The sequence below is a fragment of the Pocillopora damicornis genome, chromosome 8, assembly GCF_964200805.1.
Source record: "Pocillopora damicornis chromosome 8, jaPocDami1.2, whole genome shotgun sequence".
Classification (NCBI taxonomy): Eukaryota; Metazoa; Cnidaria; class Anthozoa; order Scleractinia; family Pocilloporidae; genus Pocillopora; species Pocillopora damicornis.
The window spans coordinates 16281775-16309704 of NC_142677.1; the positions used below are offsets into that span (position 1 = coordinate 16281775).

At 39.2% G+C, this 27930-nt stretch overlaps 2 protein-coding genes across 2 annotated transcripts; both read left to right on the forward strand.

The window, feature by feature from the left end:
* Nucleotides 1–1662: 1662 nt before the first annotated feature.
* Nucleotides 1663–15864, forward strand: LOC113678802 (uncharacterized). The gene is made up of 13 exons (XM_027195709.2): nucleotides 1663–1811; nucleotides 2610–2688; nucleotides 3225–3402; nucleotides 4419–4629; nucleotides 5201–5302; nucleotides 5807–6000; nucleotides 6488–6647; nucleotides 11700–12022; nucleotides 12927–13092; nucleotides 13809–13890; nucleotides 14099–14145; nucleotides 14517–14774; nucleotides 15130–15864. The coding sequence occupies exons 1-13, from the start codon at nucleotides 1757–1759 to the stop codon at nucleotides 15210–15212; spliced, it is 1938 nt and encodes a 645-aa protein (XP_027051510.2). The 5' UTR covers nucleotides 1663–1756; the 3' UTR covers nucleotides 15213–15864.
* A 1277-nt stretch (nucleotides 15865–17141) lies between these two features.
* LOC113678841 (neuropilin-1) lies at nucleotides 17142–27730 on the forward strand. The gene is made up of 15 exons (XM_027195753.2): nucleotides 17142–17249; nucleotides 17944–17984; nucleotides 18655–18719; nucleotides 19261–19435; nucleotides 19867–20077; nucleotides 20650–20751; nucleotides 21563–21762; nucleotides 22498–22651; nucleotides 22801–22976; nucleotides 23900–24037; nucleotides 24896–25067; nucleotides 25237–25318; nucleotides 25411–25457; nucleotides 26120–26374; nucleotides 26992–27730. The coding sequence occupies exons 1-15, from the start codon at nucleotides 17192–17194 to the stop codon at nucleotides 27072–27074; spliced, it is 1959 nt and encodes a 652-aa protein (XP_027051554.2). The 5' UTR covers nucleotides 17142–17191; the 3' UTR covers nucleotides 27075–27730.
* The last annotated feature ends 200 nt before the right edge of the window (nucleotides 27731–27930 follow it).

The window sequence follows — 27930 nt, forward strand, 5'->3', positions numbered from 1 at the left end:
AGCAATTCGGTCCTCTAATTCAGCAATAAAGCTTTAAAACTAGTCGCATGTTCTTAAAAAAATAGGGTGGTCTAGTGATTGACCAAAGTACACCCTTGTCAGGTCACAAAGGGAACCCTACTTTGAGGGGGTCTATGCAAAAACCTAATAATAATAATTGATAAAGATACAATAAAACTTAAGAAGAAGCTAAAAAGATGGAGAAAACTTAGCAAGGATGTTTGTAGAAGGTTAACGCGAAATACCTTTTACCTATCGCTTCCCAATCACAGCTCCCAGTGTCTTTATGGGTTTGCCTCGGCCTAGAAAAGAGACTGGGTGTGATATTACTTTAAGTACAACCATTTTGAAATCACTGGTGGTCCCTGTAATCTGATTGGCTCTAATAAATGCGATTTATTCGCAAATCGCACCATTTTTTGCTTTAAATCGCATCTTCTTTTAAAGTAACCGATCAAATTGCAGGAAAATGAAAGATAAAGAGTACCATGTGGCAAATTATGAAACTTTTGTTTCCAAAGCTCTTACTTTTTTCCCCCCCAAAAATGGATGAATTTAATTTCAGACCGGCTCAGTACTGCATCAATGAAATATTCGAAGTGACCAAGTCCTGTATTTGGTCGATTTCAAAATGGATGTAATAAAGTGGTAATCGAACCTCGCGTCGTGCAATTTTGGTCTGAAATCATATCACGCGTATGATTTGAGCCCAAATTGCACTCCACTCAGTTCAATTACATCATTTGACTATAACTGTACCGCTAAATTTCTTTGCAGTGAAGGAGTAATTGTCCGCATCCTCAACCTCTGTAAACGGTGGTGTAAACGTTTATTTGTCGTGTTTCTGTCACTTAGATGATACCTGCTGTAACTATGCCCAACAGCTTCATCCGTTATCTGCTCTGGAATCACTATATTCCCTTTTTTCAATGGTTTTGAAGGCTTTTTCAATGGTTTTGAAGGCTTTTTCAATGGTTTTAGGGCTTCCCGCGCCGAAGTGCTCAAATATCCTGCATAAGATGCGTTGCCAGTTCTATTTGGATCTTCGATATCATTCTGATCCTTTATTCATCCGGAATTTACTCATGTCCATCACAGATCTAGGTGAATCGGTAGTAGATATTTGTTCCTCAACTGTTTCGATGAGAATAACATTCACTTCAATAAGCGGTTCATATGAGTAAAGATCATTTCAGCGATTCATACAGTCATTACTAGTATTTCATTGATTCAATTTAGTCTGTTGAGCAGTGACTATTTATTATACGTTTAGGATTTATCTCAAGAAATAATTGAGCGAAAAAATGAGGTATAATAACAGTCCTTTCCGGCCTCTACTTTTACAAACAATAGCGTCTCTGAAAAACGATTCTCTTAATTTTTAACAAACCTGCGTTTTTCTTTGTTCAGTGTCTTACAGAATTACCCAATTAAATCAATACGTCAGACTGGGTTCATTTTAAGGGTTTTTAAATATGCAAAATGAAAAATACCGCGCAATTAAACCGATGAAGCAAACTATTTGAGGTCTCATTAGTTTCGCATTTCGTAGCTTTTGAACCAATCGTATCACTGTTATTACTTTTCAAACTTTTGCGGTCTGCTTACTTTCAATTGTTTGGTTCAAAGTAACAAAATATCATTTTTGTGAAATAAATTCTTAATGAATCCATTTCGCTTGTCGAAAGTTTGTCAAAGTAGTTAATTCGTTGTGGATCTTAGAGTTTTCTTCAAGGATAAGTTATTGGAAAGGAAGATGTCTGCCAGATCATTGTATCAACTGGCATTCTGCTTGATAATAAGCGCTCAAGGTAAGATGTTGATTTATTTTGCTTGTCCAGTAAAATTCGTCCTACTTGTTCAAAACCGAGGAAGCTTTTAGAAAAGTATCTGAAAACTCATTGAAAGTCTACCTATAACTAATATATTACTGTTGAGTAAGGCTGTGAATTTATTGAGGGTTGTATCAAAGGAGATGATACTTCAGATGTGTCAAGGTAACTTGGTATCAAGAGCAAGCCTTTTTCCGGATGAATGAACGTTACCTTCCGCACTTTGCGTCGTTGCAGATTGAAGAAATGCCGAACTTATGCATTCACTCTTTTCATCACAGAACGTGCCAATTTATTTTGAAAGTCTCCGTGTCATTCGAAGATTGAACATTGTCTAAAAACGATTGATGAAGCTAAGAAAAACGTTCCATGGAAACCATGTCTAAAACAAAATCTATCGAGAGAAGATGATAGAGCTCTAAAGCCGGCTGAGCTTAATTAATTGCTTATACACCGAGCCAACACGTCACTGACGCATTTTCCGCACTGGAGTTTAATTTTCCCCGTTCCTTGAAGCAGTTCCTCGAATATTGCAACAATAAAATCAAAAACTCTTTTCCGAAACTTTTTGTCCGTATCCTAATCATTTGGAAAGGAGTGACGGGGTTGCTGACAAAAATTTCGTTATACGGTTAAGAATATATTAATAAGTTTTAGTTCACACTTCATCACAAAAACTTCCTGCTGTTAAACTGATCGGGTCACTTAATACAAGTAGTGCAAAAAGAGTGAAGTTTAACTACACTGGAGCGTTATATTCTATCATTTTCTTTGCAGTGCACACATCACAGGCTGCAGGTCCTGATTTAATCATGACGACAGATTTTGTGAACGTGACGGGGGAAATGAACCATGGGTAAGTTCTTGTCGGATTTAATCAAGACAATTCGATATGTACTCTTATGACGTTAGACGATAACTTCCTCTTGATGGACATCTGCCATATGGCGGCTCTCACGCTGGCTGCCAATGAAACATAGCCTGCTCTTATTTTCCCGCAATGAAATAAAACTCGGCGATGCTTTTTTTTTCGATGAAATGTATTCCATACATAACTTTTCTCGTTGACTGGTTTGACTCCGTCATTTTATTTCTAATAATTTGAAAGTCTGATAAACATTTAAAAAAAAGAGAAAAACTGATGGATAAAAAACATTTCTGGAAAGAAGAAAAAAACATAATTTTCGAAGAGGAAAAATAAATAATTGATTGTCGTCCACTTGTAGTTTTTTGAAGGGTTAGGGAATGACTTACCTAAAAATAAACTTTGTGTAAGAGACCATTAGTTGTTCATGATCTCTCTGTCCAATCATATGCACAGACCATGTAAATAGTCAACTGAATAAGATAGGAAATTGTTTATGCAATGATTATTCGTTTTTGTTGCTATAGCGACCATTTTGGATATGTTACCACCCTTAAACACACAGACGACTCATCAGCCGACGCCAAAGGTATTCACGTGACCTGGATGCTAGCTTCTTACATCAAGTACCGTCATTTGGTAGACATTTCTCTTGGTATAAATCCTCCGCAAGTCACACAAAAAGACGATAGTGTTACCTTGAAGGTAATGAAGCACACTTTCAAATCCTCTAGAGGATTTATTTTTTTGTGCAAATGTAAATGTCAAGTGTGAAGGGATTCATAGTACAGAAGGTTTTTTGTAGGTAGGTTCAAATTATTTTTTGTTGTGCATATAATAACGAACAGTCAAGTGAATCATTATAGGTTCAAGTTATCGCAGCATGGGACGAAATCATTGAAATGACTGAAAACTACAGAGAAAACTTTTATCTATCGGACTTTCCTTGATCAAAAAAATAAGTATTATTCAGGTTCATTATGAAGAAAGGTATGAAAACATGAGGTACTTTGCTAACGAAGGAAACTAAAGACCTAAAAGGTACTTTGTTGAAAAGTCAGTGGTAATTAGTAAGAGTGACATAAAGGTAAAAAGGGACTTCGCGTTAGCGAGATTTTCGACAGTTATCGAGGGCTCGAATCCCTATCGAAGAAACTGCAGAAAATATTTAAGGGGAATCCAAGGAAAACTAACATTTGTGATCCAACTTAACGTGGGGTTCGAGCGACCTAAAGGCCCGAGTCGACAATAGTAACACATGTAAGTGAAGTTATCTAGATAAAACCAGGAATTTATAATCTCTTGGATTAAACAGGTTCAGTTAATTTAAGTTAATTTGTCGCCAAATGAAAAATTTAGGTATTCGACGAGATGAATGATAAAACGTTACAGTTAGAACCGCTTGAAATGCTTTTTTTTTTGGTCCTCTTACTGCGATTTTGTTTCTATTCTATAAATTCCCTTTTCGTGACAACGGAATTAAAAAAGTATCTGACACAATCTGCCACTGTAAACACCATACCAGACACTTCCACCATCTGAAGGTCTTTTTCACAGGTAGAAAGAATTGAAGCTTCTATCGAACGCCATTCAATTTTTTTCATGCGATAATTGAATCATTTTTTTTAACTCGGCGTACATGAGCTGTAGTTTTGGTGTCCCATCATGGCAATTAGTCTGATTTAAGTCTAATGGGTTGCTCTTACATCTCCTATTTTAAGATCGACACTCTTAGCTGGGGATGGGAAGCCACAGTCTCCTTCAAAGTTCAGTTTGACCCAGAGATGATCCTAAAGCCGAAATATTATGACATTGTGACGCCAGTTCAACTTCTCTACTACGATGACTACCAAGAGAATAACGGTGTAGTTACCAAGAAGAACGTGCACAACCACCCTCTCGGTAAAGTTACCTTTGGCGTCGAACTGTCAGGTAAGAGTCAGTCACCAGGAGGGGGGTGTCGGACTTTGTGGGGGATTATATGGTTTTCAGGGTGAATGGAGGAGGGATCAGTCCTTGCTATCCTCCGACCCTCCCTGCCCCTTTCCCCCCTGAATTAATGACCGGTCGATAAGTAAGATACAGTCAGAGTCGAATGCGTGACAGCATGTACGGTGCATTACCGCAGCGCGATAAGACATGCCAAATACTTCATGTTGAGTCAACTTATAGTCTCCTTTACATCTAACAGCTTACATAGGCTCCTCAGTCTCTCTTTGGTGTTTACTACAGGAAGCTAATTGTAAGTTTTACATTCAGTAGTTACGGACTCGTGCGCAACTAACTTTTGATCGACATTTTTTGAGAGATAAATTCTTCCCAGAAAGATAACAGCGGGTAAAAATTTTTCTTTTCTTCAAAGCGCTATATGAAAGCTTATAGCACCACACAAAAAACTCAGTTTTTTCGAAGTGCTACTTCTTTTCTTCTTATTGTCGTTATTTTATAATCAGTCCAGCCACGATTAACGACTCCGTCTCAACTCACGTTTATTTTTTTTTAGGCTGTTCACAGCCATTGGGAATGAAAAGTGGAAGAATCAATGACTATCAGATCACAGCTTCCTCAAGTTATGATGAATCTCAACCATCGCGAGCGCGAGAGAGTAAGTAGAAAAACTTTTTTATTGACGGTGGCGCGGAAGAATACTCACCACGCATGTGCAGATGTGGTCATCATTGCGATAACATGACACTTGACACATACCTGAAGATGGTCTAAGCACTGTATTGAGGGAACTTGTAGGTGTATCATTCTTGTCCCCAGTTTTCCCCAATTTTTGCAGCCGCGCCTGATTTTTGTTATTTGCGCTCGTGTTACAACTTTGCATCCGTGTTACATGAAGAATGCACTCGTTTTGAGCCAGCCAGACGCGCGTTATTTCTTTATGTAAATTAACTTCGTTTTTCTTACAACCTCGATTCAGTGGTGATGCTGTAAAGAGAAATTTGATGCATGTCTCTGGCCAATCAGACGCGCGTTATTTCTTCATGTATATTAACTTCGTTTTTCTTACAACCTCGATTCAGTGGTGATGCTGCAAAGAGAAATGTGATGCATGTCTCTCTTGGGGGTTTATCTTGGTATTAAATGGGATTACAATTTACAGCCAAAGACGCTTGGTGCACTGACAAGGAGGATAAAGATCAGTTTATTCAAGTGGACTTCCTACTCAAAACACGAGTGACACGCGTGGGAACCACGCGGCGGAGTACCAAAGATCACTGGGTGTCTGAATACTTCCTGCAGTTCAGTGATGATGACAACACGTGGAATGATTACCTTGAAAATGGTCAAGTTAAGGTAGGGCATACATTTTGGGGTTCAAGTGGTTGTAGTTTTCGCGATTTGATATATTATGATCTCTTTAAGACTATTTTGTTCATCGATGACTTTTGTGCTAATAGGCTGTTTTCGTGATCGTTTAAAGTGAGATCTAGAGGTCTGACAACAAATTAGTCAAAACAAAAATTATAAAAATTGAAATTGCGGAAATTTGTATGATGAAGGACAAAGTTTGCCTCTCCACATATATCTCCTTACAATTGTTCTTAGGTTTTCTTCTTACATCTAGAACGCCTTAAAATCTGTCACTTTACTGTCAGTGGCGTCGGAAATCTAAAGAACCCCTCAAGCTCTCTCTATTTCTTGTGGTCATTTTATCACAATCGAGATCTAATTGAGATCACGTGAAGCGGCTTTGTAGCGGTCCTTTAGGTATATCAAGAGATCCAGAAGGTGTTCTGCCATTTAAACCTAACGATTACACCCTTACTGTCTTCATATGTAGATCTTCAAGGGCCCTCAAAGAGCGGAAGACCGAGAAATGATCGTCCATAAACTCCGCCACCCAATCGAGGCTAACAGTATTCGCATTCGCCCGTGGGCTTTTCAGGAGCTGATCTGCATCAGGTTCGAGTTTTATGGCTGTGACATTCCAGGTTCTCCAGGTACGATCGATAGAGTACGATACATTATCGTTTATTTTAAAAATCAAAATCAGACATTTTGATGGCCAATTGGCTCGAATTGCAGAGGAAAAGAGGAGAGATTGGGACTGATCGCCATCCGGGGTAATTAAGATAAGACAAGATAAGATAAGATAACTTTATTTATACACGGTATTTCCATTAGTTGTTAATTATCTATAAAGGTATATCTATCTTCCTAACTATAATAAAATCTAATAATAACAATTTAAATAAAAGAACAAATAAAAAATCTGCTTTTCATGGAGGCCGTGTCTAAAATTTACTTAAAATTAAGATATTACTTTAAACTGTGGCGACTTAATTTAGATTTGAAATCGGTCAGTGAAGACGCTTGTCTTAGGTCTAAGGGTAAGTCGTTCCACAAGTGAGCTCCGCTGTACAAAAAACTTCTCTTAAGATAATCAGTTCGAGGTTGTGGAAGAACTAATTTGTTTTCCGTATTCCTTAAATCATGACAGGACGGAAAATGCGTGCACTGTAAGTACCTCCCGTTGTCCCCAAACAAACCCTTAGAAAAGTTTTCTAAGGCTTTGTATGGGACAAAGGGAGGTACTTACAGTGCACGCATTTTCCGTCCTGTCATGATAAGCACTTATATTGTCACGATATACAAATCTTGATCTCAGATAATCTGGTGTCATACCATGTAAAGTTTTATACTTTAAGATAGATTTTTGTTCCAATCTTTGATAGTAGAGTCTTCGCCACCCTAGTGCCCGGAACAAATCATCTAAATTACTATCATAGCTCGCATTAGGATGCGAGCTGCCCGATTTTGAAGCCTTTGCAGTTTTTCAGAAAGGCCCTTGTTACAGTTTCCCCACACTACATTACAATAATCAAAATGTGGTTGAACAAGGCTATTATAAACTTTAATTAGAACATTAAATGGAGTGAGGTGCCGAATTCGTTTAATTGCACCAATGGCACAAGCTATCTTCTTAGAGATGTTTTCAATATGACACTCCCAGTTGATATTTTGATCGACATAAACTCCAAGGGACTTAGCGGAGGTTACTTGTTCTATTGCGATTTCGTTTATAGTAAGAGAAGGACTTTCCGTAAATTGTGATAACTTCTGCCTTGATGCAATAAGCATAAACTCAGTTTTTGTCATATTTAGGGTAAGCTTGTTAGCACTCAGTCATTCGTACACATTACTCAGGTCGTAATTAAGGCAATAATTTATATGATCAAAGTCAGTACTGGCAAGCGTCAGGCTGGTATCATCTGCGTACATTCTGGGTTCCGAATATGTCAGACAATGTGGTAAGTCATTAATATATATTAAAAACAGAAGGAGTCCCAAAATTGTTCCCTGGGGAACACCACATCTTAGATATTTCGGAGTTGACTTACAAGAATTTACATGGCAAATCTGTGTTCGATTATCTAAATAAGAAGCAAACCATTGATGACTGGTCCAACAAATCCCATAGTATTGCAATTTTCGTAGCAAAATATCGTGATCTACTGTATCAAATGCCTTTTTGAGGTCTAAAAACACTACGGCATTAACAAGACCACGGTCTATATCCATTGCCCAACTATCTGTAGCTTCGATAAGTGCTGTGAGCGTGGAATGCAAAGACCGAAAACCAGATTGATGGCGCGAGAGAAAGTTGTTGTTAGTTAAATAACGATAAAGCTGATCGTAAATTATCCGTTCAAAGACTTTGGCCACAACTGGAATTATTGATATTGGTCGATAATTAGTCGGATCAGAGCGCTTCCCAGTATTTTTATACAATGGAGTGACTCTGGCAGATTTCCACTCATCGGGATTTCGGTCATTATGGATTGATTGAATAGATGAGTAAGAGATTCCGCTAGAACATCAAGACATTCCCTTAGAAGTTTTGCTGAGATATTATCTAATCCAGTTGCCTTTGACTTGCAAAGCTTTGATAGTAGTGCAAAGACATGTGTTGGTGTTTTTTCAAAAACAAAATTTTTGTCAGTTTCAATAAGAAATTCTTCAAAGGATTTATCAACTTCTGACACGTCTCTACTAAGGCCTGGCCCAATTTCTGTGAAAAAGGAGTTTAGCATTTCTGCTATATCCGTTTGATCTCCAGAATTTACCCCATTATATTCCATCTCATTAATAACAGTTTTAGTGGACTTTCGTGAGGTCAGTTCATTGATTGTTTTCCATGTTTTCCTTTGATCTCCACAACAATTGTTGAAGGCATTTTCATAATAAGCTTTTTTCGCACTATTAATTTCCCCGTTAACTTGATTTTTAACTATTCGAAATTGGTCCCAAATAACTGGATCCTTTGTCTTAATAGCCTTTCTTTTGAGGCGGTCTCTGAAATTCATCCGCTTTTTCAGAATAGCGGTTATCCATGGGGATTTAGAATCTCGTGTCCGTTTGGTCTTCGTCGGTGCGTGCTTTTCACATACATTCAGGAATAATTCTTTCCACCTCCTCCACATATCATTAGGATCATATAATTGCTTTATTTCATCCCAAGGTTGAGCTAGAATGTCCGCGTAAAAATTTGCGCTATTAAAATGTTTAAACTGTCTATATGTTATCAAGTTAACTCCTTTGGAGAAAGTCGGAATTGAAATTTTTCGATATGCATAAACTAAACTGTGGTCACTTATGGCGACATGAGACACCCCCGAACGATACACATTCTCTGACCGATTTGTGAAAATCAGATCAATTAAAGTACTTGTAGAAGGTGTAATTCGAGTAGGTTCGTTAATGAGTTGTTCCAATCTATAAATGTTCAGAAGAGCTCTTACATTTCCATTGTCTTTGGATTGCAAGTCACAATTTAGATCCCCCACGAATGTAAAAGCATACGCCACCACCAAACCTGCCATTTGTTGACCTGTCACGGCGTATTATATCATAACCCTGGACTTTTACCTCCTGGTCAAAAATACTATCATTTAGCCTGGTCTCATTTATGGCTAGAACGTCGATGTTTTGATCATTTAGAAAAACGCGAAGTTCGTCAATATGTTTCAAAAGACTGGTGATATTCAAACTAGCCATTTTAAATCCACGACACTTCGGCATTAGAGTTGACTTGATCCGGGCGCTAGAGGTGGCAGTGAGGTTAGCTGTCGCCACAGTAGTCAAGTAAGAATCATATCAATGAACTATATTATTTACAAAATTACTCGCTAAAATAGCAATACCTTTCTTGTTAAGGTGGAGTTTGTAATTGTTCAGACATGTTTCGTCGATGTTCAAGTGTTCGACAAAGCCCCAACCATTCTGATTACAAAATGTTCTTAAAACTTTGTTGCAGTCCTTTACTTTGATCTTGAGCGATTCTTCATCTGATCTTTGTGTGATTGCAGAAATTGTTACACTAGTGTTAGGAGAGTTTGTAGAAATTATATTCCCCAGGTCGACAATTTTCTCCGCCACATTCCGAGCAGAGGATGAAGTTTTCAGATCATTTGTTCCCACGTGGAGGATTATTGCCTTTGGTTTTTTAGCCAAGCTTGGTTGTAGATAATGCTCCATGTCTGCGGTTGTAGCACCAGGGAAACTTCTCACAGTTACGCGCTGTTTAGCTGCCCGACTTAATAAGTCCCTGCGTAATCCTTTGACAATCGAATCTCCAACAATGATTGTGCCTTCATTAGGTCTTTGCTCCCCTTGGCCGTTCTCACTAGTATCATTGTTTTCCATTTGTAGTTGCTGGTTCTGGGAACTGGCTTTGCCTTTCTTTTTCTTCTTCCCTCGTTTTGGATTATTATACTCGTTTGACGTAACGGTTTGCCAGTCATCAGAAGCAGGTTGTGGGTCGTGTGAACTTACCGAAAGATCTGAAGAAAGAATTTTAATAGATTCCATCAAACTTGCTTTTTCTTGTTGAAGTTCTTGGATCTTAACTTCGTAATCAGCGCACTTAAATTTGTATTCATCAATTTCACGTTGCAACGCATCCACTTGGGACAGATTCGCAGGAAATTCAAATTTTTGTTTAATGGCGTCAGTAGCTTTCCAAAGCTTGTCAATTTCGTTTTTAACGGTTTGAGAGTCATTCTGGTCAGTTATCAAAGTGTTGTTCACTGAAGAAGTGTGTTCTTCGTTGATCATACCGGAGGCGATGCTGTGCTTGGCAGTATCTTCGGTCAAATCCGCAACAAGCAAATTATTTTGAATCAGTTCATTAAGAATGTCTCTTACATCTTCAGCCGCTTTCCCTTGCACTTGGAGCGTCTTCGTGTTTCGGTAGAAATTAAGTGTTACATTCGGTAGCTTTAGGATAGCACCAGAGCTGTTGTATGACTTCTTTGTCTTTAAACCGTTGTCGCCATCATCGATCAACCGCGAAAGTTTTGTGTCGACAAAACTTTCAAGCTCTTCGAGGGTTCCATTCTAGCTAAACCTTTTCTTATCAGCGTTGTATGATAAATATTGTTCGAAATCAAAAGAATTACCTTCGTAGTGAAAATTAGAGGACGAGTCAGAAACGTTTGAGGCGGAGCTCGTGTCAGTGTGTCCATCCGCCATGACCTGAATTCTTAATGGCTTGTGTAGGGAGGCTCTGCCCGAATGTGGTACAGTTAATTCAAAGTGTTTGATAATCTGTAATTGAGTTACTTAAACGGGCTTTTAGTTCAAATTGCGCCCGTAGGTTAGGTGTCAATACTTGTCAACATCTTTGTTCTGGCGCCAGTGAGAATTTGCAGATAAGAACGGAATACTGCAGACCTGTTTGGCTTGATTGAGTGTTTAACTAGAAACATACGTATTTGACAAAAAACTAGAAAGGGAGAAAAAAATACAGAACGTGACGAAACTTGCTCCTTTCCGGGTTCTGAAACGCACGGCGCGGTTTTACGAACTAACGCGCATGCCTGAAAATGCTCACCTATGACGATAAAGCCTTTTTGACGGAAGCAAGGAAAAATTAACATTCTTCCTTTCTCTCATTTATCAATGCTTATCACGAAATTGCGTAAATAAGCAGAAGATCTATGCTCAGAAATATGTCACCTGTCGATGATCATTTCTTTCTTCTTCTCCAGCAAGCTGCATCTCTCCACTGGGTCTTGAATCTGGTGAAATTACAGACGCAGCCCTGACTCACAGCCTTCCTTCCAGTGAGCCTTCTAAGCCAGAGTTCATCCGTCTTCACAAGATCGTGAGTAACTTCCCGTTTGGGTGGTCTGCACGATCCGCTCAAGTGCCTCCTGACTACTTGCAGATAGACTTCGGCTCGCTGCGCAGAGTGACGAGAATGTCTACGATGGGAGGAACTCAATCATTCTTTTATGTTTCGTCGTACCAACTTCAATACAGTTTGGATGGTATAACGTGGATGGATTATCATGAAAAAGGAAAGGTTAAAGTAAGTGAAATTTAAATTGCGTTTGAAGGGTTTACCAGATCTCATAGCACTAGAACTAGTTTTTTTGTTATGGGTGTCTTAAGAGCCAAGAGGCCCACATATGACTAGACAATACAACGGAGGATGAAGGGAATAAGACAATTGCTGCCTATGGGTGCGAAGCTAATCTATACCCAATCTATTGCAAGTTAACCCCTTCCCAATATTTCGTCAGATCTCTCTCGCAATATTCGCTCATATATCTTTTTAAATGAGTCACAGACCCTGATTGGTCTGTGAATGCAAGTCATCTTGTTTTTGAGCTCCATTAAGTCTTTGACGCGACCAGGTGCACTTACCTTTCGCCAGCCATATTTTATCCAATGAGTTTGAGGGGAGGGGATGATTTTATCAATACGAGAGGAATGTTAATCTACGTGTAGTAATCATGAAGTATGAGAAAAAATGTTCCTATTGTGAAGGTGATTAATAGAGTTGGCAGGAAAATACTTCCCGGAGAAGGGCTTCTCCCCTATATAAGCCATACACGTATCTGTCGCCTCAAATCGATTTTGATCATTGAGTGCTAAAATCAGGTATGGGTGTGGTTTTTAGATGAACCACGAGAACCTATCAAAGTATTCTAGATGAATAATTGAAAAAGAGTTGAATCTTCAATGTTATTCGAGCGTACTTTGTGGGTGAATTCTCATCAATTCAATTCTTTACTCAGGAGAGCTTTATTATATTATTATAAAAGAGCAAAAGGGATCCGCAAATAAGAAAGATCTCTCTGAGATCAGGTGTAGAAAAAGGATGAATGAGATGGTAGAATAAAAAAAGAAATAAGAAAAAACTGGGAGCTAGACATTTAAGAGACTAGAAACAAATCAAAATTTAAGTCAAATCTTTGATTGTGATTAAGGCTTTAAATGGACCAAAAAGCAGTAAAGAGGCCGTTTACGCAGTCCTTGCCAAGCTCGCCGAACCGTTCGTGGCCCGTTACCTACGAATCATCCCTGGCACTAAGGGTATGGCAATGAGAGCAGAAGTTTACGGATGTTTCGCTGAAGAACTCCCACCTTATGCTGGTATGTAGAGTAAATTTAGAAATTGTAATATCAAAATATTTGCAAAAAATTTTTTCGAACTCGTGAGAAACAATCGATCGTATAGTTTGAGCGATCGACCAATTTTCTGGAGAGGAATGTTGTCAGTGACCTTGTGACTAATATTCAATAACCTGAGCAAAAACCATCATCAATGTGAAACAAAGAGTTAATTTTAAGTTTAATTTTTTCGGTCTGGCTCACGCAAACCGGTTGATCAGTTTTGTTGTGATGCTGTTGAGTCAAGTAGCATTCGTCGTCAGCGATATGTGAGCTGTAGGTCGGTTGTAGGGCAGTTGCTGTCACGCATAGCAGTTTCTCTCGGAGCCGCTTCCTCTCTCTCGGATGGTCGCTGCGCTACAAGATCGTCTCTTAGGGAACCAGTCATTAGAAATCACCTGAGAATGCTCTCCTGGGGAACAGAGCAAGGGGGGGTTCAATCGTCCTCCACAGAATATCAAGGGGGGCTGTGGAAAGCGGACTACCCATGAAGAGGGTGGGGTTCACTAGAACACTACAGAGCCTTATGGGGGGATCAGGTTAAATTTATTGTAACACAAACAAATCCTCCGAAGAGGTTCCCCTCCCAGACAATAAATGACCTGTCCCTGACAAGTGCAAATGAAGAGTATCGTTTTTCGTGCAGGCACCGTATCAAATTAAGACTGAATCTAAACCCTTTTGCTGTTGCTCTTCAGGCGTCTCTATGTATGCTCGACGGTCCTTCCTGTTGGATCCCGACACTGACAGGTTTTATGCCTGCATGTACACAAGTGAATCGTGAGTATCGATACCGCAGGTTTTTTTTGTTATTTCTTTAGAGCTTTTGATAGTAACCTTTCAGTTGGGGTTTCATATCGCCTATAACAACTGACCAATATGAGACTCACAAAACGCAATTGAACTTGAAAATCGGAACCGGTCTGCTGTCTTGTTCTTGACCGTTCAAACAGCAGAAAATTTTACTTATCCAACAAATTTATCCTAGAGCTGAAAGCAGCTGCTTTTCAACCACAGATGGTGTGGAGTGGATTGGTAAGTAAACATGACTGTTCTATTTGAGTATAACTCTAGTGCCTTCTCCCCCCTCAAGTTTATAATTAGCCTCCCAACACCCTTCCACCAATCATTGATTCAAACGTAACGCACATAGAAAGACAATTTTGCCATGCGAAGGATTATGTTGGTGCTTGAAGTCCTGGTTTAGTTTCTTCCGATGATCTTACTGGTGCAATGGATCTCATAAGGAAAAGCACTTCAAAATAGCAATATTTGAACTTGTCTCCTTTCACGGGATTTTCGCGAAGCTTCAACATTTTGTACCTGAGACTCACATCTATACAACCCGAACGTGGTCTAGTATAAAGATTCATCAGCTCCAAGCTTATAACTGCATCTTTTTTTAGCTGTTCAGCCTTTCATCATCAGTGTAGCTGCTTCAAATCCCTCCTTGAAGGAAATATATGGTTTGGACCGAAGAATGAACTTCCATCGCAGTTGTGACTCGGGTGAATCCTGGCGACAGATCACGGACGGTTACTTTAACAAGACACTGACAGAATCCCAGCTGATTAGAGCGAAAGCTCTCCCAGAAAATCTTGTGTCTGAGATGCCCACGAGTGACCTGACAGCGCTCGCTAACTCTACGGGGACTACCTGGGGAGGTGAGTGGTTTGAGAAAAAATTTTATATTACTGATGCAAGAAGGGCCAGTCATTATTTGTTATGGTGTGTGGGGGAAGAGGGAGTTTTGGGAAGATCATATGGTTTGCAGAGGGAACGGAAGAGGGATCAGTCTTCGCCAACAGAGTTTAAGGGGGGACTTGAGCAAATTGACTGCCAGTTGAATGCCAGTGAGGTGGGATCAGGTGACACAACCAAACCCTCTAACCCCTCAGATGATAAATAATAAGTGGTCCCCAATGGATCCTGTTGATCCGGTTTCGGTTTGTTGCCTCTTGTTCCTTGTGCATGCCCTCCCCTGAAAAGTGTACGCTTTTCCTTTGTTTTGTTTTCCAGTATCCGGGCATGGAATCCATGTGATGACTGCTGGAAGTGACGCGTGGAGCCTGGTGGGCACATGGAAATGTTGCGGCCAGTAATGAGATGGATAGTTGTTGACAGCTGTGAAGCTTGTAAATAGTGCACCTTCATCACATATATAACTCATGTATAAGTTTGCATATAGCTCGTAAAGTTAGAAAAAAGGGACTGTTATGGGGAAAATATCAAATAAACATTTTCGTGGTAGATTAAAGTTTTGTTGGGACATGTTACAACTAAGAATTCAATATATTTGGTAAACAATACGAGGAAAAGGGCTAAGGGATATCGAACTGTAACAAACGTAGAAGATGCGTCTTTCTTTTCAATATTTCTTGTGGTCTCACATTAGCCTTATGGTTTATAAACTCTTAGTAGTTTCGAGAGATCATTTCTGGGTTGTTAAGAACACGGTTAACTAAACCCAGATTTGTTGTAAATTTTTACTTCAATTTTGAAACTTCCAAGACAGTTTTGTTGATAAAACTTAGTATCCCCTAGTTTGCCCCTCGGGAAGATGGAGGACCTGACATACAGGTGGGAGCAAACTTTTTTTCTTTTTGGTGGGAGCAGACTGCAGGTAAATTTCTTGAATTTCGGTGAGGAAACCTCTGCTTAATTTGAAATTAATAAGGAGTTTTGTATTTAAGTACGACTTGCGGTAATGATCAGATGACTGCTAAGATAAGAAATAAAATTGTTGCATATGAATCAATGTTGTTGTGTTGTTGATGATGATATTTTACGTTCCCTGCCGCGTTCGGGTTGCATATCCCTTTAATTAAACGTTCTCTTTGAGTTAAGTTTCGCGTTCTTATCTCACTAAGTTTTTCGTCTATAGTCTTGTTCCCCGTTTCTTATTTCGCCCTGCTTTCAGGTTCTGTCAAGTTAACATCATGCAAAGGAAATAGTTCTCACAATTCGCTAAGCTTCTTAAGGTCTTTCATCGGCACCCGTTATTTCTTTTGTTTCTTCACATTTAAACCACTGACTAAGAAATATCACCCTTTTTTTCCTAACTAACTATTGAATATCCAACTATTCGATATTCAGACTAATACCCTATTCACACTAAAACTTACACATGTTTTAAAGCTTTTTTTGTTAAAAAAAATTTTTTTTTAAAGCTGCTTTGATCGATGTTTTTCGACTTCAAATTTGGCACAAGGAAAATAAAAGTTAATGACCACTTGCATCTTATGGAAAATTTAGTTCCCATTTCAAATTTTCGGATTTTCATTCAGTTAAACCTACATGTTCTAATTAAACATGTTTTAATACATTACACCTTTTGGAAACATGCTGTTCCCATCATCCATTAGACCGTTTCAAATCACGCTTTACCTTTTTCCAGTTGTGTTGATGTAGGCGGCAATGAAGTGTTTACTCATCGCAGTTACTTCCTTATTTTATTATTGTTTATTGATGAGGAGGTTGTATTTGTTCACTCTATCTGTTAAATTATCCTCGCGAATTTTCGAGATAAAGTAGGATTTTATTACGAGGTTTTTCCATTGGTCCGACTGATACAGTTATCAATGGAGTACTTAGTTAATTTTTAATCTCCTTCATCCATTTACTTTGTACAGTTCCGTTGATGATAAACTATTATCAACTCTTATTAGCACTTCTGGCTGACATGCATTTTGGATAATTGGCTGCTGAATTCTTAAAACTTAAGTGTGCTTCATACATCATCATTTCTACAGTTTTCTTTCCGCAATATCGACCTTTTTATTACTTACAGGTTAACGGAATAGACAGAAATATATTTAGTTACAAGGAATCATCTCTCACACAGCGAGGCGCTTGAATTTACATACATTAACATCGTTGACACGAAAACATTCCTCAAACATGCTGTTATCAATTATAAAGTACTTTATCAATTACCACCACTACTTTCAATTTCATTGTTAAATCTCGGTGAAAACAATGATATGCTATCTCCAAGTTTAAGACTCGGTGAATATTTCATTGTTTATCGGTGAACATCTTGAAGTAGAAGGAACGTTGAAGAAAGACGAATGAAGAAGCCATGAAAGAAGCTAAAGCAATTTGTTTTATTTTCTTTTGGCTAAATCTTTTTCACTCAGGTAAATGTGACTCTTTAAAGGCCTTTAGTAACATATACAAAAAAGCTCCATGTAAGTTTAGAAGATTTTCACTGGAAACACCCAAGTGTGATAACAAGGCAGGTTCAAAAGTGAAAAAGGGTGATCACCGAGTTTCAACATGATGAACGCGCTTCAAAATCGATACTTTATTAATTTTCATGAGCCTTAATCGTATAAAATAATGAAAAGAAACCCATATCTTTATTTTTTCCGGAAATTTTTGGAATAGTAATCACTAGTAACTGCGCGCCTTCTTCGATGGACCATGCATTTGATCACGTTCTTGTGTGGCAAGTAAATATTACTTTCCACGTTCAATTCTACGTTTCTCTCATCTGTTCCGTTATTGTTTTAGTTGTGACGAATAATTTAAGGACGAAAGCCTCAGTTTGTCTATACACACACTTGCATGTTATGACAGACTGAAGGTGAATAATAAATCAAGGAATGTAGTCTTTCCTCTACAAATATACTCTAGCTTGTTTTAATCAACCGTCTACGTTCATGTCAGCCTCATCAATCTACAGAAAGTACAAGAAGGGAACTTAAAATTCTTTCGTATAGCAGCATTTTAGCGCGATTTTTTTTAAACAATTGCGGATTTGTACAAAAGCCTTCACTGTATACTACACACGCCACTGTTTATATCTTGTACGAAATTTTTATGTTGCAGTTTGTTCTGAGGATCATCGAATACAACGAAGGTCAAACAATGTAGGTCGCTTGCGTGTTTCTTGTATGATTTTTAGAGTACTCTTAACCCTTTCCACACTGATATCGGTATGTATATTCCCTATACCGTTCTCTAGACATTTCCTACCGTACTGACAAGGAGAATTTGTTAATTAATCAAGAGCTTTTCGGTTGGTGATCATTTCCTTTATTCTCATGACAATAATGTTTGATTCAGGGGTGATATTGTAAGGAGAAATTAGATGCTATTCACTCTTACGGATCAAAGGGTCAACCAGTCTTGTTGTGCTGATATTGTTTCATTGTTTGTTATTCTTTCCTTTTTTTTTCAATTCCCATACATCTCTTATGCCTTGAGAGGTGTTCATATGATAATTACCATTAAGGGATGCATTCTACTACAATTCTTTTTCGGGATATTCTCGAATCATTCTCAGCCCAGTTTTCCCACGTCACGTCAGAAGAGCCTTGCAGTGTGAGGCCGACTGGAGAATTCCGCTGTTGCGTTTTGCATACACAGATGCGACGCCATGAAGATGATTGACCGAACAGACAAACTTAAAATCCCTTCGAAGTACTAGTCTGCAAGATCCGTAGAGCGAAATAAAAAAATTTGGCAGTGAAGCTTTTTAACATCTGACTCAGTTATATTCCTCGAGCATGAAGTAAATTTATGTATCTTCGTTTTTAGGTTGAACCTGCACTACAGATGACCATCGGTCACAACCTGAACAACAGTATGGCCATGAAACACGGGTAAGTGGATGAGTTACACAGGATTAATTTAAAAGCTCAGTACCTAGGTCTCCCTTCTTTGATGAAACGAGAAGTGCAAGAAAGAGTCTGGACATGAGTCAATCCGTAGTACCCTTGACGTTTATTACGGCAGACGATAACTTCCAAGAAATTATATATCATGATTTACTCTTTAAACGTACCTAGTGTGTCTATAAGTCTTCTGGAACTTATGTCATTCCCACCATGAAATCGAAAACGAAAAACCTTTATCCGTCTACACCCTAACATCAGTATGTATATTCTCCACACTGAGCATTTCCTAGAGTGCTAACACGGAAAATTTGTTTAATAATCAATTAATAATCAATAGTTGTTCATGAGTGATATTGTCAGGGTGTAGAACTGTTGTAATTCATTCAAAATAATCACTGAAATTAACTCTGCCTTTCACTGAGTTAGCTTCGTGGCTATGTCTCTAGCACTGCCGTTCTTGTTAACCGCAGTTCTTTTTCAATAATTTGCATTCATAACAGAAACGGAAGTTTGTTTCGGTCCCCAGATCTGAATATGGATATACTTTCATAGTAAAGCACTCCGCTGAGTCACGGTCAGACGCACGTGGCGTTCATGTAACCTGGATGCTGACGCCATTTATCAAGTTTAAAAAAGTGGCCTCTTCTTTAATGATGGGCTCTCTTCAAGTTCAGCAGAAAGACGACAGTGTGACCTTCTCGGTAAGCTGACAGAGAGCTTCACCATTAGTTAATCACTTGAGTTAGACGCGTAACAATCTTTAAAAGTAAGTTTTGAGCTGCCATGTGGTTTTGATCCATGTCGCTCTTGTGTGTTACATCTTTCAACGAGTGATGTAACGGCAAGAGATAATTTCGTCTTTCTATGGGCTAAAGTTCCATAAAAGGCAGTGTGAGGGCACAGACCTTAATATGGTAGATCTCGGAATCGGGTCTTGATCCTGACCTAGGGACGTAACAGTAATATTCAGGCGGAAGTAACAACACTCAGGGAATTTTGATCCTCTCAAATTGATGTCATCGTACAAAATGGGCCATGGAGTTAAAGTGTAGAACGAAAGAGGCCTACTTTACCAATTCAGCTTAAAACACTTAATTGAGACTTCACCTTGGGTTCTCTGTTCTTGTTTCAGATTGACCGAATTTTGTGGGCGGAAGAAGTCAAACTTAACTTCACTGTGATATTTGACAACGACTTCTCCCTGAAAAATGGAAGACATCATATTGTAACCCCAGTAGGCTTGCTATACTACAAGGACTACACAGACGACGGTCACGTGATAACCAAAGGAGCCTCTTTCTCCAATCCCCTTCAAACAGTTACCATAGAGATCAATATACCCGGTGCGAATGGATTTAAAATATTTCACCAAAACCACGACAATATTGTGTATCCTTATTTGGACATTTAGACATCAGCTGTTGTTCTATCAGTGAATTAATTTTGATAATGATGTGGCAAAAAGATACTGGTTAAATAGAGTTTTTCCAAAGTGTCTTTTACAGGAAAATACAAATCAATTGTTGATAGGATATAGGGAAAGACCTGTAATTATGTTTCACATAAGTTACGTTCAAAGTAATGGTAGAACCTAGTTAAAAAGACTCAGAGTTAAACGAAGCAAACTGTCTGAAGCGAGGAAAAACGCAGACGACCGAGTCGCCATTGGTTTTAGCTTTGTATCGGATCGAAGGGGGGGGGGAGGGGGAAAGGTGTGGGGTGAGCTCTCTAACCCAATCACAACGCGTAGCTAAGAAAACTATTGCAGTCCAGAATAAATTTCGCATTCAAATGAACATATTTTTTTTAAAAAAGGTAAGCATCAGCTAAGGTTGTGTCGGTGAAAAACCCAATATATTTCTAAATTTCTTTGACACCGGATAAATAGGATAAAAATAGAACAACTTTCTTTCAGGGTGTGAATCCGCTTTGGGAATGGCGTCAGGTAAAATCAAAGATTATCAACTGACAGCCTCTTCTACATACTCATATCTGCAGCCCTACAAAGCCAGGCCAGGTATGCGGACCAAACCATTGTTACCTACGGTATTACATCATGCGCAATATATAGATTTAGCCAAGCCTAAAAGCGGAGCTCGTATTTTTTTCCCGTACGTCTCAAGGGCACAATACCTTGCCCCGGCCAGGATTAGAACCCGGGTCGTCCGACTCGGAGCCCAGTGCACTGACCACTGGACTACTGGAAAAAGCCGTGGCGTTGGCGTGCCCGCGGTACAGTTGACCACGCATGTTAAAAGAAGCACCTTGTACGGTCGTACGGTCGTACGGTCGCACGGTCGTACGGTCGTACGGTCGTACGGTCGTACGGTCGTACGGTCATATGTCCAAATTTTTTTTCGGCTTGATGGGTTACTACTACCATTTTGTATAATTATGGGGCTACGCTCTGCGAGCTCCGCTATAACAAATACAATATCGAGTCAGATTTTTGCCCTTTGACCCCTAAGAGTGACTAGCATCTAATTTCTCTTTAAGATATCACCCTTAAATTCACACATAAAAGTCACGAGAATAAAGGAGTTGATCACCACTAAAAAAGCTCTTCCATAACATGGGGAGCGAGAATATTAGGTGATGTTAGGTTATATAGGATGAATGTATCACCGCTGAGTTGTGGTATTGAAGCATCGCTAGAATTAGTATCATTGATATCACATCGTGTTCTTTTCTAGTAACATCGTTTTAGACAATTGTCCATCGAAGGATAATCAAGTCTTTTGCACCAAGTCTTTTGCACCAAATGACTAAGTAAGATTTGGAGAGAAAATTATGTGTTTTAATTATATGCACTTTTCTTTCGGGTTTAGGCGGTGACAACGATGCGTGGTGTGCCTTCATCACAAATGACCAGCAATATATTCAGATTGATTTCACCAAGAAGACACGCGTGACACGAATTGAAACATACAGCAGAAGCCAGAAACAACACTGGGTCAAGAGATATCTAATTCAGTTCAGCAATAACGATATGGAATGGTACAATTACACGGAAAATGGCTTTGATAAGGTTAGAGAAGACTCGTCTTCGTTTAGTTTTAAGAGGACAACGTATGCGTAAAGTGCATTTACATCGGTAAATCTCGTTATGTCCATTTGTGCAGAGTGCTTCAAATATGACAAAGGAGCGCAGAGGGTAGAAATCGAGGCTACAAAAGTTAACTTGGATGTATGACATTAACAAGTTCTTAAATGACGTTTCGTTTAATTCGAAATAAGCCCCTGGGAATTTTTTGAAAGGCTAGAAAATTGTACAGGCCTTATGGGTTTGGGCGATTGTTTAAGTCCCTGCAAAGTTTACTCGAGCTTACTCATTCAAAATACCCCTAGAACTCGATTGATTTCATTCACGAACTTATCTAGTGGTTATGACATCGTTATCAACTTATGCATGGATGTCGAAATATTCGAAAAAACTTTAGGCCACAGTTGTTCGAAGGATCGATAACGCTGGTAACTCTCTCACCAAGGCTAATAACTCTCAGTTATCAAGGGTTGACAACTGGATAGCTCTCTATCCAGTGTTAATTGCAATACGTTTTGTTTACTTTTATCCATTAGAAAGCGATTTATCCATTGTCTGGTATTATCCTCCCTTTGAATGCCAGGGCAAAGGGCTGTATAGAGCTCCACTTTAAAAGCCACAAGAACGTTTTTCTTTTTACTCTCTCAATTATAAACGACAAAACTAGATCAGTCGTTTTCTTTTTGAGTATGGATATGCTTTGAATTGTTTTCCATTTAGGAGTTCCCTGGGAATTTCGACAGTTCCACCTCAGTTTCTCACCACCTGAAAAATGAAATTGAGTCGCACAGCATCCGCATAAGGCCACTTGCTTGGCAGAAGCTTGTTTGCATGAGATTTGAAGTGTTCGGCTGTCCCATTGAAGGCGCTCCTGGTAAGTTTGTTCAGGCAATACGGAATTAGGTTTTAAGCTTCCACGATCTGGTAGTCTCCTAATTTGATACTCTCTTGGTCCAACGGCATTCTGCAAGACCTGATGTAACAGCAGAGCCCACTACCTCGTTATCATTGCCTTTCTTACAGAAAATTGCATCGACCCCCTTGGTTTGGAGTCTGGGTATATCCCAGATGAAGGTCTAAGTCATAGTGTGGACACTTCCCAAACAGTGTCAAATCCTACTGATATCCGCCTGAACAAGAACGTCCCTGGATTTCCCTACGGCTGGCAAGCGTCACTGGGGCAACTGGATTATCTACAGGTGTAGTAGATTACAACAGGGTTTGTTTAGCATTCTAGACCTGTTTTTACAATGTTAGGGTAGATTGAGATGAGAAACATACCAAAGCCATCAATTAGCAATGAAGATCGAAATGACTATAACAACATAACAGTTCTTGTACTTTTTGTGATCATTTTATACATTTACATGGTGAGATCGGAAATCACCTAAACATGTCATTTGTCCAAGAAATATTGTGCTGTTGACACCTATTTCCTGCTGGGCGGACTACATGACACAATGGCATGATACAAGAGGGTCTCAATGGGGTTAACGGTCAAAATATTTAGCTGTTAGACGTAAAAATTGACAAATTTTAACCGTTAGTCGTAAAAAAAGTTAACCGTAAAAAACATGTCTGGTGGAAACAATGGAAAGGTGTTAACCATTAGCCAGAAATTGGCCAAAATTTTAACCGATAGCCGTAAAAGCCATCACCCCATTGAGACCCTCATACAAAGGGGTGAGGCGTAAGGGGAGCGCTTTTTGATTAAGCTTCACACTTTACAACCTATAATCAGTATGCAAATTCTCCATTCTGATCTCTATACATTTTCTAAGGTGCTGACAAGGAGAATTCGTTTAACAATCAAGAGCTCCTTCAGTGGTTGATCATTTCCTTTATTCTCGTGACCTTTATGCGCAACTCAGGGGTGATACTGTAAGGAGAAATCAGATTCTAATCACACCTAGGGGTCGAAGGGTTAATATAACTAGACTGAATATAGAAAATCGCAGCGACTAACCAGTAAAAAGAGCATATCACAACAAGCCAATGACAACTCAGTGGTGAAATGTCGATGTCTGGCATAGAATTTTACCTTGCCTCAAAACATTTCGTTTTACTTCACTTGGCAGTTTCAAAGAGTATGTTAACAATTCACTTCTCCCCCCCCCTTCAGGTTGACTTTGGCTCATTGCGGAAGGTGACTCGAGTGGCGACGCAGGGGGCAAGTTTGTTCTTTGTAACACGTTTTCAGCTGAAGTTCAGTAACAACAGTATTGAGTGGTTAGATTATACAGAAAATGGAATCGTTAAGGTAAAGTTGAAAATTTCAAGACGATCTGATTCCTTTTCGCAAAAACGATATAGAAAGATAAAACGACCTTTCAAATTTAAACGGGAACCAAATTATCGAATTCATTTTTCAAGATTATAATCCTCACGATATAGCTAATCAGTTGACGAAAAAATCCCACGCGGGGGGGAGGGGGTTTACTTCTAGTTATAGGCTAATGGGGATGTGCCGCTGAATGAGTTCGCATTTTCACGACTGGATTGACCACAACAGGGTTACATTTTTAATAGAGTTACAGGAATGGGGTCGCACATTCTCGAAGGGGTAAGAAAATTCTGGTAAGTAGGGGGTTAGAAATGGGAATATTCGCAGTTAAAAAATGGTCCGAAGTGAAATGAAATGAATTGTATGTGGCTATTCAAATTCTGATCTGAATTAGACTGTTCTTATTTGAGGAAGATGGAAAACCGGACCTCCTTGATAGACGGCTTCAAAATAAAAACAACAACAATCAACCAAACAGATGAATCAACGACGAAACTAAGGAGCGCAACTCCCTCGTACTTAAAATATATCTATGTCCCTAACAACGCTTGATAAAATCACACTGAAGAGGGAAGGGACAGGAATTTGGCCATTTTGCCGATGTTCCAAAAATGACAAATGTGTTATGGCAACTCTTGTCCTTGATTTTCAAGTTGTAATCAATCAACATAACATATTGTCGGGGTCCTATATCCTTTTACGCGTTCGCAGAGACTATTTGTCAGAGACAATTTTCGTCAGAGACACCATCAGCACCTGAGGAAAGAGTTTGAACCTCAGTGTGGCCATGTAACATCCGCATGCAATCTTATTCTCGTCGTTTTTCTGTTGCAGGAGCTGAATGGTCCAAAGAATGGCCAAGAAGCTAAAAATCCGATTCTGGTGAAATTATCTGAGCCATTCACGGCGCGCTATGTGCGTTTCATTCCCACCAGCGCTCCAGTTCTTAAAGTAATGCGAGCTGAGCTGTATGGCTGCATGGCTGAACCGTTGCCTCCGTTTGGTGGTATGTGAACCTTCACTCCATTAATTTCAACATACAAATTATCAGCCCACCTACCCCTCCCCTAGCACAACATTAACCCTAACCTGTTATCAGTTGACTGTTCAGACCCTGCTGGATTCACAATTCTTAAAAGAAACAATCCTTAGTCGAACATGTTTTTTATCGGCAGGTGTCCACGAATACTCTCGGAGAGCCGTACTGTTGGACCCAGACTCCGGACGGTTTTATGTCTGCATGTACACTGAGCAAAAGTGAGTAAAAAGTGATTTTCAATAGGTAGAGTACATCTCTTTGAAGAGGTTCTCATTCTATGAGTTATCAAATTAATTCTCTTGTTTGCTAGATCAGAGAGCAGCTGTTTCTCCTCGAGTGACGGAATGGATTGGACAGGTAATGTTAAGCTATCAGGGAGAGCAATGGCTAGCACACTGGAACGGTTAGCGCACTGGAACATTGAATTTTGATGTTCTTGTCAAATATAAAACCCCCGGCAGAGTACCTGTCAATTCAAGAGAGGCCAGGCGGTCACTAAACGACTTAGCCATGGGTGTGTAAGAAGTCCTTTTGTTACACTCAAGGTCTTCATTACTGATAAATTAGATTATAACTGGGTAATTGGTGATCACCTCGCCCAGCTTACTTTTAACTCAGTCCCATCTGGTTTAACTTTTTCTTTTATTTTTTATATGGAGAAAACGTGATGACAACATGGTTTGGCGGAGGTGACATTTTTCGTGGACAAACAAAGTCGGGGGCGAAATCACAAAAATTGTAGTTTTTCCATTCAGCAGTAAAAAGAAAAAGATGCAGACCTTCTAAAGAACATGATTCAGGGAATGCTCGTGTTAAAATGTTTCTCTCGAACTCGTCCCTTGGAATATCGAGATCCGAGTAAAAAATAAAATTACACTTGCTCTCCGAACCAGACAATAGATGTTCGATGTTGGGTCAGTGTTGCACTCATTGAGCAGAATCAATCGTTTGAATAGTGATGCAAAATATTGTGGCTTTTTGACTGAGCCAACTAAAACTCCTTATATGTAATTTACTAGGTCTTGATGAATCCATCGTCAGTATCATTGCTTTCGACCCTACAAAGGCAGCGCTCTTTGGAGTAGACCATAAAATGAACTTTCACCGAAGCACCAATGACGGTGTGACCTGGAAGGTTATTTCCTCCCAATACTTTTATAATTTAAAGAAAGAGACATCCCTGATAATGAGCACAGGGATACCAGAGAACATGGTAACTGCCACGCCCAGTTCATTTTGGTCCGCGACTTCATCGAGTGGAAAGAAGTGGGGAGGTTGGTAGTTTTAGCATATTAATACTCGACGCAGTCCATGATAGAAAATGAAAAAGCATTTATAACATTCGAGTAGAGCATAATTCCCCAAACCTTTCATGGTTTCCTTGACAAGTTTCCTCGTTCAAAACCTGAAATCTTTGCTTTTAAGAAAGGAAAAAACCTCGGAAAAATCGTATCTTTGGTTATTCATTGAGATCAAACCCCGCCAGTCTAAATGCAGCTTAATATACCACGTCATATAGATGTCTCCTCATTTTTTGACCACGTTTCACAACTTTGAAGCCTCTCCTGTGTTCTGTTTTCCTAGCCTCCCATTAAGGAAAACTAAGTTAACGAGAGCGTTATTCAATTTTGAGAAAATAAGATACTGCTTTACAAAATTAAGCCTATCTTTCCCAAGTTATACGAAGTCCCACGAAATGATGAACAAATCCAATGTCTGCTTCCATATGAGCGCCTGGATCGTTCCAATTCGCAACCAATTTTCGAAATGATTAATTCGGACGATCCGGCGCTCTTATGGAAACAAGAATTACCAACGTCCTCTTGAAAGTGTTCTGCTCGTTCTTTGACTTGTTACTCTTACCAATCACAGATCATTTCACTCATTTTAGTTTCCGCGTCAGGCGTACACATTATGGCCGCTGGCAATAATGAATGGAGTATGGTGGCATTGTGGAAATGCTGCGGAAACTGATTAACTCACACGATGTATCATATCAAACAGGCCTCTTTAAAGACCTTCTTTCCTCTGTTTGTCTAAGGTCTTGCTTATTAGACTAAATAGTGCAAGAATTGTAAAATGCACACCCTTTTAAATTATTATTTTATGACCAAACGAAGGTATCGAAAAAGCGAAGTGGTCGTAATTTAAGGCATGTTCCTCTTGTATTTCGTCGAATTGAACACTGGTTTGATGTAATGATAAGTGAATAACGGATTTCCGAAGGGGAAACCACACGAAAAAGAGTTTTTTAAATCTTCATCCCCGTTATTTGGGCTTTCACCCCCTTCGAACTTGTTTTGGTGGGATTGTTACTCGCCGAATCTTTATGCAGTATCTTTCGCAAGTACGCCATTTCGTCACTCGCTATGGTTTCTACTTATTTTCTTTGTATTCAGTGAAAGTAAATAAATAAACTTTAACATAAAGTAAGGAGGTTAGAGAGCGAGTGTGCAGATTGAATTGCAGACGTTGGTTGCCTCACCTGTAAACACATGATACTTGGAAGAAGGAAAATAAAAAAAAAACCCTGCAGCTCCTCGGCAGAAATCAGACAATAAATAGCACTTCTTTGGTCCACCAGTGATCCAGAAGATTCGATTCATCTTAAAAGTAATTGTGGAAATCGCATTCTTATTTTATTTTCTTACGTCAGTGGAGGTCCTCTTTGAAGACACTTCTACTTCGGAAACTTTTTTTCTTCTCCCGAGGGTGTTCAACTAATTTTGGTTCCTAGTGAGCAACTGCACTAAACATTTGACTAAATCTTTTCAGCATTTCAACAGCTGACCGCCTATACTTACTGCTTATTTGTCAAGAGAAATTAATC

Bases quoted from the DNA above. Each gene is read 5' to 3' on its own strand.
- LOC113678802 (XM_027195709.2), top strand. From the start codon at position 1,757: ATGTCTGCCAGATCATTGTATCAACTGGCATTCTGCTTGATAATAAGC. The intron at 13,093-13,808 runs GTATGTAGAGTA...GTTGCTCTTCAG, and splicing joins AGAACTCCCACCTTATGCTG to GCGTCTCTATGTATGCTCGA. The intron at 14,146-14,516 runs GTAAGTAAACAT...ATCTTTTTTTAG, and splicing joins AGATGGTGTGGAGTGGATTG to CTGTTCAGCCTTTCATCATC.
- LOC113678841 (XM_027195753.2), top strand. From the start codon at position 17,192: ATGAAAGAAGCTAAAGCAATTTGTTTTATTTTCTTTTGGCTAAATCTT. The intron at 20,078-20,649 runs GTGCGAATGGAT...ACTTTCTTTCAG, and splicing joins CATAGAGATCAATATACCCG to GGTGTGAATCCGCTTTGGGA. The intron at 22,652-22,800 runs GTAAGTTTGTTC...CCTTTCTTACAG, and splicing joins TCCCATTGAAGGCGCTCCTG to AAAATTGCATCGACCCCCTT.